General features: G+C 47.4%; 1 protein-coding gene across 1 annotated transcript; it reads right to left on the minus strand.

The window, feature by feature from the left end:
* Nucleotides 1-846: 846 nt before the first annotated feature.
* NEU1 (neuraminidase 1) lies at nucleotides 847-10,944 on the minus strand. The gene is made up of 6 exons (XM_069746408.1): nucleotides 10,736-10,944; nucleotides 8,173-8,365; nucleotides 7,475-7,737; nucleotides 3,831-4,013; nucleotides 3,541-3,760; nucleotides 847-1,885 (listed from the first exon to the last, which is right to left on the minus strand). Exons 1-6 carry the CDS (start codon nucleotides 10,823-10,825, stop codon nucleotides 1,668-1,670), a joined length of 1,167 nt encoding a protein of 388 aa, XP_069602509.1. The 5' UTR covers nucleotides 10,826-10,944; the 3' UTR covers nucleotides 847-1,667.
* Between the last annotated feature and the right edge of the window lie 1,306 nt (nucleotides 10,945-12,250).

The following is a 12,250-nucleotide window of genomic DNA, read 5'->3' on the forward strand; positions in this document are numbered from 1 at the left end:
ATCACCTGTGCAGTACAAGGAAATCCTGAAAACATGACCTGTTTGCAGCCCTCGAGGAATGCAGTTTGACACCCCTGCTGTAGAGGGTACATCCGCCTCTGCGACCATTTCTTTATTCCATCTCTCGTCAATTAAATTCTGTACACAAAACGGTAGATTTGAAACCAAGAATATTTATAGAGTTAATTTCTTGTGTATGGCCATTTAACAGACACTGTACCAAAGCTTGAGAAAGCGATGCAGTAGACACGCGAAACGCGCGTCGGGGTTTATCTTCACCTGGCCCAGGGTCCACTCTTGCTTTGCCCGTGGCAAGTTAACTAAGCCCTCCTTTTATCTGTTATGTCCATCCTATTGCACATCATTGGGAGTGGTGGTCTTACCATTTTTTGTATATATAGGCACTAGCACTTTACTTAATATGCTGCAATTATGGATCTCCTGGGCTCCTCTGTTCTCGTCCTGCTTTAGTTTTATCATGTGTTACCCGATACACGGTCACTGTTTTTGTATACTATTTTTGGCTATTAATAAAATTATTGATTTGGTTACTATAGATGCCTATTTGCTCCTTTTTCTCCTTCATTCCTAAACCTTGAAGTGGGCCTTATCTTTTTGTGCTGCTTGTGGTTAGGCTTTTGTTTTAAGCCCCACTTCTTTGACATCTAACATGTCACTGAGGTTTTTGCATTTACTGTACCAAAGCTGTGCAGGATCGATGGGGGGGGGGGGGGGGGGGGGTGTTAGATGGTGGAAAAAATAAAATAAAATAAGATTGCTATGTAATGCTGATGAACGGGGTCACATTGTGAGCCACAAAAAGAAAAAAATATATATCTCACAGAATACAGTCCAAAATGATTTAATAACTACAAATTGGTTTTGATTTTTTTTTTTTTTGTTTCGTCCAATATCTGCACCCAATAGTCTCCAACATAAGTTCTGTACAGGATTAGATGACAAAAAAGAAAAAAAAAAAAAAAAGGCTGATCCAATAGCGCCACACTTGTCTACAGTACATGTGCGGTACTGCAGCTCAGCTCACTCGGGTCCATAGAACACAACCCGCAGACAGATGTCGCAGAGCCCAGTCAGGGGGTCAGGAGACTGCAGCAGGGTTAGTACTCGGCTCTGCTACATCTGTAAATTGATTTCCTCCGTTACATTTTCTCCACTAGCACTTAATATAATCATTTTATACAGTGATTGGTATAATCGCCAAGAACTGTCAAGAATGAGGAAAGACTGACAAAGTTAGTCCTTAATGTGAGCATTTAAAGGGGTCCTCCCACCAAACACTTTAACAAGGGGCTTTGATGTATCCGTGGGGGGCAGCATCATTCTTAGGAATTTTTTTTCTTTTCGATCCCAGCGTTTAGATTTTCCAAATATGGAGGAATATCCTTTTAGACACTTTAAGGGGGTTGTCCATGTAAAAGGGAGCTCCAGTGCTCGCCCATATAGAGACACTGGTGGTCCCTCCGGAGAAGAGCCATTATGGTGGGAGGAGATCCTGCTTGTTACGTTGGAAGCCTTCATTACACTCCCATGTGTGATATTCGGGTGGGAAGAGCCCTGGAGAGGACACAGATGTCCCAGGAGTCCATTCATCTGAGATTATGTCTTCTGGGGGAGAAGTCCGGTCGTCTCCGCACTGGGCAGGGGGCTCAGATGTTCCCGTACAGGTTGACTTTCACAAAAGCGATGGACTCCGTGATGTCTTGCCTTCCTTTCTCGTAGATGATGAAGATGTTCTCGTTGTCCTCGATGTTACGGGACAGGGCTGTGAGGCTCGAGTAGCCGCTGGCTAAGGGCCAGATCTGGATGGAATTCTGCTCCCACGAGTCCCCGAGATCGAAGCTCCAGCGCAGAGTCAGGTTAACTCCTGGAGGAAAAAAAAAAAAAAGACACAGGGATGTAAGGGGGAGGCACAGGGACGATGGCCGCCTCTGCACCACGAGACTACAGCAGCGACCGGACAGCGCTGATATCAATCACTGACTGTGACACTTAAGTAAAGTAACTGCCATCATCCCTCCACCCCAAAGTGTCTGCACGCAAGACCCTCATCACTACCACCATAGTCCTCCTAGGAAGCCACCCTGTCTCTAGCCTCTATGGGAGACCATCATGATGACTATATAGTGCAATACATGACGTTTCATGGGAGAAAAATAATTAAAATAGCGTTAACTTTAGAGAGAACCTGTCGGCAGGAATTATTAGACCTATAAACTAAAGGCCATAATGGCGCTGTAATGCTGATTAATCCGATTCCCGATGTGAAGGGATGAAGTTTTCATACAATGACATCTTGTGCGCTCCTCCGGGGAAGGATGTGGGGGTCTCCTCTGTTTCTTGTGCAGATCACCGATTATTCAGTGACGTGCCTCCTTATTAAAAATTCCACGTCTCCATCATTGTGTGGGCGGCACCTTGTGTGAAGGACTTTAATAAAATGGCGCCAGAGGCGGCGCATGCGCAGATTTCGGCTCAGGAAGTTTTTCATCCAGGTGAAATGTCAATCTGCCCATGCGCCGCCTCAGATGCCATTTTAGTGAAGTCATGGACGCAGGATGCCGACTCGCACGGCGCACGCGTCACCCCCACAGTGATGGCGGTGCAGGATTTTAAAAAGAAGGTGGGTGACTGAATAATCGGTGACCTGTATAAGAAGCAGAGGAGGCTGGTAAAGGGGTGGGGGCAGGGAACTAGAAGACCCCACGTCCCACCCTGAAGCACACAAATCATCATTTTCTGAAAACTTCATAAGGCATTCATCAGCCACTGAGCGGATCCCTGTACATCAGGTATCGGAGTGATCAGCATCACAGCACCGTTATGGCCGCGCATTTAGTTTTTAGGGTGAATCCATATGACAGATTCTCTTGAGTATTGCAGTATTAAAGTCCTGAAGAAGATTCCAAAATAAAGTGAAAATTAAAAAAATAAAAAAATTTTATTTATTTTTAAATGACCGATAAGAAAAATATATATTTTATATCGGTCATTTAAAAATACATATATAAAAAAAATATATATATTTATTTTCTTTTGTTTTACAAATCCCATCATCTTTTGTACACATTTGGAATTGCTGTTATTGCACTTATCTGGAGAACCATTATCAGGTCACTTTTACCGCACCACCTTTTTTTTTTCCTTCTCTTCACCATCTCCGTTTTTTTGTGCATTATAGAGTAAAATGAACGTATGTAGAAGAAAAAAAAATTAAAAGTTATGGCTCTTAGAAGAGAAGGAAAAAAAATGAAAATTAGTTGCACAGTGAAGCGGTTAAAGAGGTTGTCCATCAGGTCAGGAGATGGTGGCACAGATGACGTATGTGGCAAGTATCATGCCTGTAGCGTGGCAAGTATCATGCGTCCTGACAGATACATGAAGATGTGTCGTCGTAAGCGCCGCTCACCTACTGATGCAAAGTCTGCGGCACTTGGCAACTTGTAGCTATGGGGCTGCCCCACGTATACCCCTGTACAGCACAGACCACTTCTACCAGAACACGCAGATTGTCCCCCTTACTTTTAGACTGGTTGGCGGCGTTGACGAAGTAGGTGACGCCATTCTTGTATAAAGCTCCGGCTGCCACTGCCGGGTCCGGTAAACCCTCATCGAAGCGGACATTTTCTAGCGGAAGCGTGTCACAGCCGTCGGTGGAGAAGGACACGATGCGGCAGTGGCAGTGATAGAAGTACTGGTTGCGGGCGTTAATAACCACAGTGCCATCTGGGAGTTCATAGGGCTGTGTGGGAGAGGAGGAGGATGTTAGGTGCCGCGCGGCGCATTGTGGGTCACAGCGAGACCCCCGTTACCTGACATTCATCCGGGCTGAAGTCCCCTAGTCGCTTCTGCTGCTTGAACGGCAGCCCCTCCAACTTTCCCCCCTGCTTCCAGCTGTTCCCATGATCATCACTTAGGAGACAGAAGATGCCGTCCTCGTCCAGCGTCCCGTGCCCGCAGACAATGAGGCGCCCCATTTTTGGAGAAAACTTTTTCTGTGTATAACAAAATAAAAAAAAAAAAAAAAAATTGATTTAACCCCTTTACCCCCCGAGGGTGGTTTGCACGTTAATGACCGGGACAATTTTTACAATTCTGACCACTGTCCCTTTATGAGGTTATAACTCCGGAACGTTTCAACGGATCCCAGTGATTCTGACATTGTTTTCTCGTGACATATTGTACTTCATGATAGTGGTAATATTTCCTTGACATTACTTGAGTTTATTTGTGCAAAATAACAGACATTTGGCGAAAGTTTTGCGATTTTCCAAATTTTCATTTTTATGCCCTTAAATCACAGAGATATGTCACACAACATACCTAATAAGTAACATTTCCCTCATGTCTACTTTACAACAGCACAATTTTGGAACCAATCTTTTTTTGTTAGGACGTTGTAAGGGTTAAAACTTACAGCGATTTCTCATTTTTACAACACCATTTTTTTTTTTTTTTTTCCTAGGGACCACATCACATTTGAAGTCAGTTTGAGGGGTCTATATGATAGAAAATACCCAAGTGTGACACCATTCTAAAAACTGCACCCCTCAAGGTGCTCAAAACCACATCCAAGATGTTCAAGATTAACCTTTCAGCTGTTTCACAGGAATTTCTGAATTATTTTTTCCCAAATGTAACTGAAGTAATTGGACCCCAGAAATTATTGTGCAATTTGTCCTGAGTACGCGGATACCCCATATGTGGGGGTAAACCACTGTTTGGGCGCATGGGAGAGCTCGGAAGGGAAGGAGCGCCGTTTGGCTTTTTCAATGCAAAATTGTCTGGAATTGAGATCAGAAGCCATGTTGCGTTTGCAGAGCCCCTGATGTGTCTAAACAGTGGAAACCCCACAAGTGACACCATTTTGGAAACTAGACTCCCAGGGAATTTATCTAGACATGTGAGAACTTTGAACCTCCAAAGGCTTCACAAAAGTTTATAACGTAGTGCCAAAAAAAAAAAAATATATATATATATATATATATATATATAGGCACAGTGCAAAGCTCAGAAAGGAAGAGGCGCCATACTGGAGTTCAGATTTTGCTGGAATGGTTTGAAGGTGCCATGTCACATTGGCAGAGCCCCTGAGGTGCCAGAACTACAGAATCCCCTATACGTGAACTCATTTTACGAACTACACTCCCCAATGAATTCGTCTAGGGGTGCAGTGATCATATTAACAGCACATGTGGGTCACAGAACTTTTAACCACTGAGCGGTGAAGAAAGAATAAATTACATTTTTACTACTAAAATGTTGTTTTAGCCCCAAGTTTTCAATTTTTCTAAGGGCTAATAGGATTTTTTTTTTTTTTTTTTTTAAACAAACTGAGCTCTATTTTTTTCTGAGAGCGCCAGAACCCTACATGTAATCGGGAAATATTTTTCAGGCAGAGTGCAAAGCTCAGAAGGGAAGGAGCGCCAGGTTTTACTGTTATGGTTTGCAGATACCATGAGGTGCCAGAACACCAGAACCCCCATAAGTGACCCCTATTTTACAAACTACACCTCTCAACGAATTGATCTAGGGGTGCAGTGATCATATTGACACCATGGGTGTGTCACAGAATTTTATACCATTGGGCAGTGAAGAAAAAATAACTACATTTTTACCACCAAACTTTTGTTTTAGCCCCAGATTTTACATTTTCACACAAGAAGTGCGTAAAAGAGGCACCAGAATTTGTCCTATAATTTCTACTGAACGTGGCAATACCCCATATGTGGCTGTACAGTGCTACTTACGGAGAGACTCGGAAGACTGGAGCGTTATTTGCCTCCTGGAGCACAGATTTTACTAGTATAGTTTGCGGATTCCATATACAGAGCCCCTAATTGCTAGAAGAGCAGAATCCCCCCTCCAGTGACCCCATTTGGGAACTAAACCACATGGGGAATTTACCTACAGGTGTAGTGACGATTTTGACTCCATGAGTTTTCCAGAAACAAGCAGCAATGAATGCTGCCGTTGTAGTGACCAGTACGCTGTAGTGACCAGTACGCTATGCCCAGCTCGTGCTTCAGCCTGAGGATATCAGCGCCGATCGTTGTCAGAGCAGGAGAGAATGATGAGAGCCGTGTTCAGCACCCGGCGCCAGGGAACTGCGCTTACTGTAACGCTTCTTCCCTGGTGCCCGTCCGTGTGGTACTGATGTGGTACAAGTATTACACAGACACTGACATCTCCGGTACCGGAAATATCAGGACGTGTGAAAGAGGCGTTATAGCGGGTTTTAACGTTTTGCTGCTGTCACACACTAAAAGATGCTTTTTATTTATTAAAAAGCTTTTCAATTACCACATTTTGAGAGCTGTAATTTTTCCATATTTTGGCCCACAGAGTCAAGTGAGGTCTTGATCTTGGCAGGAGTTGACGTTTTTATTGATACCATTTTCAGGCACATGACATAACATTTTTGATCGCTCTCTATTCCGATAAACCAGCAATTCATGAATTTTTTTTTTTTTTTGAGGGGGGGGGGGGGGGGTTTGAGTGTATGCCATTCCACAGCGATACCGCATTTATATTTTTTTTATGTTTTGGCACTTTTATACAATAAAAACTATTTTAAATTTTAGAAAAATTACTTTTGCATCTCTTTATTCTGAGAGCTATAACTTTTTATATTTTTACGCTGATGGAGTTGTATGGGGGCCTGGGCTTGTTTTTTGCAGGACAAGATGACGTTTTCAGAGGTGCCATGATTATTTACATTCGTCTTTTTGATCGCGTTATTCCACTTTTTGTTTGGCAGTATGATGATAAAGTGTTGGTTTTTGCCTTTTTTATGGTGTTCACTAGGGGTTAACTAGTGGGACAGTTTTATAGGTCGGGTCGTTGCGAAAGCGGCGATACCAAATGTGTACTTTTGTTAGTTTGTTTTTTTAATTCAAGTATTTAGAGATAAAAATAATAAAAAAATGTAATTCTGTTTTTTTATATTTTTACAATTATTTAAATTGTTGTTTTTTTTTAAACTTATTTCTATCTTTTTTACTTTGTTCCACTATGGGACACTCATTTTTTTGCAGGCTGATCGATTCGATTCTATAGCATGGGAATGCAGCAGCAACTTCATACTATAGTAACTGTCAGTCCTGCACTGACACACACACTTGCCCATCATGCAGTGCGCATGATCAGCAAGTTCTCTAGGCCTGGTGACACGGATGTTGATTGGGTCACCATGGCAACGATCGGGACCCCCCCCCCCCCTCCGTGTCTCTGATCGCAGCATTTCGGAGGTTAAAGTGCCGGGAGCGGTCTGTGACCGCTCCTGGTGCCTAATGCCTGGTGTCAGTTGTCAGAATCAGCGATCGCGATGACACAATATGCCGTCTCTGGTCAAACAGGCACAGGGACGGAATATTACGTGCGATGTCAGAAAAGGGGTTAATTTTCAGAGCAGCCGGAATTATCCATCTGGTCACAATCTCGGCCCTCCACCCACCTGGATTCCATATCCTGGACCGGGGCAGAACATTTTGGTGCCAATCTCGCGGGAGAGATTCCTCGGCGTGCTCCAGGTGATGCCGTCATCCGAGCTGTTAGTCACCATGACGCTGGAGACTCCGCACTGGAGGTAATGGGCGCACAACGTGTAAACCAAGAATATATTCTTCGTATCGTCATCCACCACCACCGCACCAAGGTTTAGTCCGTCCGGGGCTGTCCCGTCATCCACTATGAAGGCGGTTGGACCCCAGGTGTAACCTGCGAAACACATCAATATTAGATTAGGTCTATGCACACCATAGAGGGGTAAGAATGGCTTCCGCTCTGCCACACCCGACCCACCCATCTACAAGGTCGACCACTGGTTTGAATTATCTGTGTGTGATGCTAGATCTCCCCACTGGGGGGCAGTAGATTAAAAGTGAATCATAAATAGTTAAAATTATACTTCTACAGATGTTATTGTTACTCATGAAACCAGGTACAAGGGGCGATTCGCTTTACTGCCTCTTAACTTCTGCTGTGCTCCCTATCAGCCACTAGATGGCGACATGCCACCACCAATCATCTGCTCAACCAGGACCCTTGGCAGCTGCAGGGTTAATGGAGTTTTTAGATTGGGAACTTTCCCATCAGGAGTCATAGTGTCTGATATATACACAGGTAAGAAAACGGATTTATCCTCCCACCTACCTCCATCATGTGAGCGCCGGACGGCGATAAACTTTGCCCCCAAGTCAGAAGCGGAGTGTTTTCGGGCTTCAGAAAATGCAAGGAGATGCCCCCGAGGGGTGTAGGTGATTAAGGGAATACGATAGGTGTCCACTTCCCCGATCACTCGGCCGCTGACCCACAGCAACTGCTCCATGGAGATGACTGGCGCCACCTGGGGGGGAAAAAATAGGAAGAGAAATTAGAGTTTTGCCAGGTGCCACCCCAAGGCCAGCCACAGACACTGCCCCCTACAGGCTGGGCAGCGGTGCCCCTGAATGGCGAGTGTCCAGGATTAGAAGAAATACAGGATATAAGAAATAGCGGCTTCCCTGGAGCATTATCAATGCCAGACAAAACCACTCAGCCCCATTGACATGAATGGACCCGAGCTGCAACACTAGACAACCCATGGTCAGGGGCGGCACCGGTCCTGGCATAAAGGAGACATTTATTTTCTAATTCTGGACACCCCCATTAAGCCCCAGGTGGAGCACTGAACTACAAATCATGGCGGTCCAGAGGGAATCCGTGTAGATAACGATGTGTAATGGTCGCAGGCAGTGATCAGCGTCCGGCACCGGTCGTCTCTCCTCTATTACGGGCCGACGCGGGCGCTGTGCCGGGCACCACACGGGAAAAGAAAGCGCTTAGGCCGTCCCACATATTACACAAGCACTGGCCTATGAGGGGTTAACATTTAACCATGACTTCCCCTTTAAGGAAGGCTGCGTGCGGCAGGCACAATGACAGCTCCCGGAACAACCGGTCCGACCGCTAACTGACAGCGCTGCGTTATCTGCTGCCCCATCGATCAGATGATCAGACCGACAATCGCTGCATCTAACGGTCACAGCCGAGACCTCCGTCCTCCACATCCGCAGGGCTCGCCGCGCATTAACCCTCAATGGTCCGCGATGCTGTGCACGCTGGGAGTTGTAGTGTCACAGCAGGAGAGCCATAGCTCGCAGACTCAGCCTGAGATGCAATGTTTCCGCGTGCCACACCCAGGCGTGCCCTAACGCCGTTCATTCACATGCACCAAAATAAACAGAAAATTGCTTAAATGGCAATTACAGGAAGCAATAATGCACAGCTCAGGCATCAGAGAGATCTAGCGATATCATTATGGAACTGGTATTTAAGCGATTGCATCTTATTTTTGAAAAGTGGCAGCTTCAGCATCTACATCATGCAGGGGGTCTGAGGACAGACCCCCACACAGCGGGGGCCCGGAGGGAAACCACAGGGAGTCTCCAAAGTCCGAGTAAAAACATTATGGAATTGGTATTCAAGCGACTGCACTTTAAGAATTGCTTATCTCTGCATCTACGTGGTGCAACAACCACAACGAATGTCTGGGCGCTCACTATTGGATTAGGTAGTTGCAGGATAAGCGATTGTCTGGGCGCTCACTATTGGATTAGGTAGTTGCAGGATAAGCGATTGGGCGCTCACTATTGGATTAGGTAGTTGCAGGATAAGCGATTGTCTGGGCGCTCACTATTGGATTAGGTAGATGCAGGATAAGCGATTGTCTGGGCGCTCACTATTGGATTAGGTAGTTGCAGGATAAGCGATTGTCTGGGCGCTCACTATTGGATTAGGTAGTTGCAGGATAAGCGATTGTCTGGGCGCTCACTATTGGATTAGGTAGGTGCAGGATAAGCGATTGTCTGGGCGCTCACTATTGGATTAGGTAGTTGCAGGATAAGCGATTGTCTGGGCGCTCACTATTGGATTAGGTAGGTGCAGGATAAGCGATTGTCTGGGCGCTCACTATTGGATTAGGTAGTTGCAGGATAAGCGATTGTCTGGGCGCTCACTATTGGATTAGGTAGTTGCAGGATAAGCGATTGGGCGCTCACTATTGGATTAGGTAGTTGCAGGATAAGCGATTGTCTGGGCGCTCACTATTGGATTAGGTAGTTGCAGGATAAGCGATTGTCTGGGCGCTCACTATAGGATTAGGTAGTTGCAGGATAAGCGATTGTCTTGGTGCTCACTATTGGATTAGGTAGTTGCAGGATAAGCGATTGTCTGGGCGCTCACTATTGGATTAGGTAGTTGCAGGATAAGCGATTGTCTGGGCGCTCACTATAGGATTAGGTAGTTGCAGGATAAGCGATTGTCTTGGCGCTCACTATTGGATTAGGTAGTTGCAGGATAAGCGATTGTCTGGGCGCTCACTATTGGATTAGGTAGTTGCAGGATAAGCGATTGTCTGGGCGCTCACTATAGGATTAGGTAGTTGCAGGATAAGCGATTGTCTGGGCGCTCACTATTGGATTAGGTAGGTGCAGGATAAGCGATTGTCTGGGCGCTCACTATTGGATTAGGTAGTGGCAGGATAAGCGATTGTCTGGCATTTTTAAGCACAATTACACCTGAAATACATGATAAAGACATCCGATTGCTGAGAGTAAATGGAAAAAAATAGGCTAAAAAAAAGCCATGACAGTAGGCAGGAATTGTCAGGTAAGCAATTGCAGTGTGCTCTTTACGACACTAGGCTGCGGCCTCCCTTTACGATACGTCCCTGTACCCGGTTGGTGGCGGCGCCGGTGGCCGTGCTCAGCAGGGAGAGCAGCAGCAGGGCTGTGGAGAGGCGGCAGGCGGCTGTCAGCTCCTCCATGGCGAGCTCTCGTCCTGTCCTCCCTCTATGGCGGCGGACAGCACATCCCTCACCGAGCTCTACCTAGTAGCGACTGACAGCAGCAGCAGCCAGCGCTTCCTGGTCACATGACCTGGCTCGGGTCAGCTGACCGCTGCAACACACGTGTCTCACAGGCTGTGTTGGCAGGGGCGTTGGGATTTTCTGCGCAGGCGCATTAACGACCTAGTGGACCTTGTGACGTAATACAACATAGCGCGCCAAAAATTCAGTCAGCAGCAGAGGCCTCCTCAAAATTAATGGGGTCATGACTTCATGCACATTATTATTCGTAATTATTCCTCAATACATATGTCTCCATATGTTTACCACAGAGGCACGAGTATATGGACAGTATTGTTGACTGTCGCCGCCAGTCATATTTACCAAAGGAATAGTTATTCGCCATGACTGGCGCTTTGGTAGATACAAATAAAATCACAAAAATAATAATTGTAAAGATCACAGTTGCAGAGGATGAGACTGTGACCGGGCTAAGGCGGGAGGGGGGCCATGCAGGTGCCGGTCCAGGTGTGAGGGGGTCCATGCAGGTGTGGGTCCAGGTGTGAGGAGGGTCATGCAGGTGTGGGTCCAGGTGTGAGGGGGTCCATGCAGGTGTGGGTCCAGGTGTGAGGAGGGTCATGCAGGTGTGGGTCCAGGCAGGAGGGGGGCCATGCAGGTGTGGGTCCAGGTGGGAGGAGGGTCATGCAGGTGTGGGTCCAGGTGGGAGGGGGGCCATGCAGGTGTGGGTCCAGGTGTGAGGGGGTCCATGCAGGTGTGGGTCCAGGTGTGAGGAGGGTCATGCAGGTGTGGGTCCAGGCAGGAGGGGGGCCATGCAGGTGTGGGTCCAGGTGTGAGGAGGGTCATGCAGGTGTGGGTCCAGGTGGGAGGGGGGCCATGCAGGTGTGGGTCCAGGTGTGAGGAGGGCCATGCAGGTGTGGGTCCAGGTGTGAGGAGGGCCATGCAGGTGCCGGTCCAGGCGGGAGGGGGCCATGCAGGTGTGGGTCCAGGTGTGAGGAGGGCCATGCAGGTGTGGGTCCAGGTGTGAGGAGGGCCATGCAGGTGTGGGTCCAGGTGTGAGGAGGGCCATGCAGGTGTGGGTCCAGGTGGGAGGGGGGCCATGCAGGTGTGGGTCCAGGTGTGAGGAGGGCCATGCAGGTGTGGGTCCAGGTGTGAGGAGGGTCATGCAGGTGTGGGTCCAGGCAGGAGGGGGGCCATGCAGGTGTGGGTCCAGGTGGGAGGAGGGTCATGCAGGTGTGGGTCCAGGTGGGAGGGGGGCCATGCAGGTGCGGGTCCAGGTGTGAGGGGGTCCATGCAGGTGTGGGTCCAGGTGTGAGGAGGGTCATGCAGGTGTGGGTCCAGGCAGGAGGGGGGCCATGCAGGTGTGGGTCCAGGTGGGAGGAGGGT

The sequence above is a fragment of the Ranitomeya imitator genome, chromosome 2 (assembly GCF_032444005.1).
Source record: "Ranitomeya imitator isolate aRanImi1 chromosome 2, aRanImi1.pri, whole genome shotgun sequence".
NCBI classification, from domain to species: Eukaryota; Metazoa; Chordata; class Amphibia; order Anura; family Dendrobatidae; genus Ranitomeya; species Ranitomeya imitator.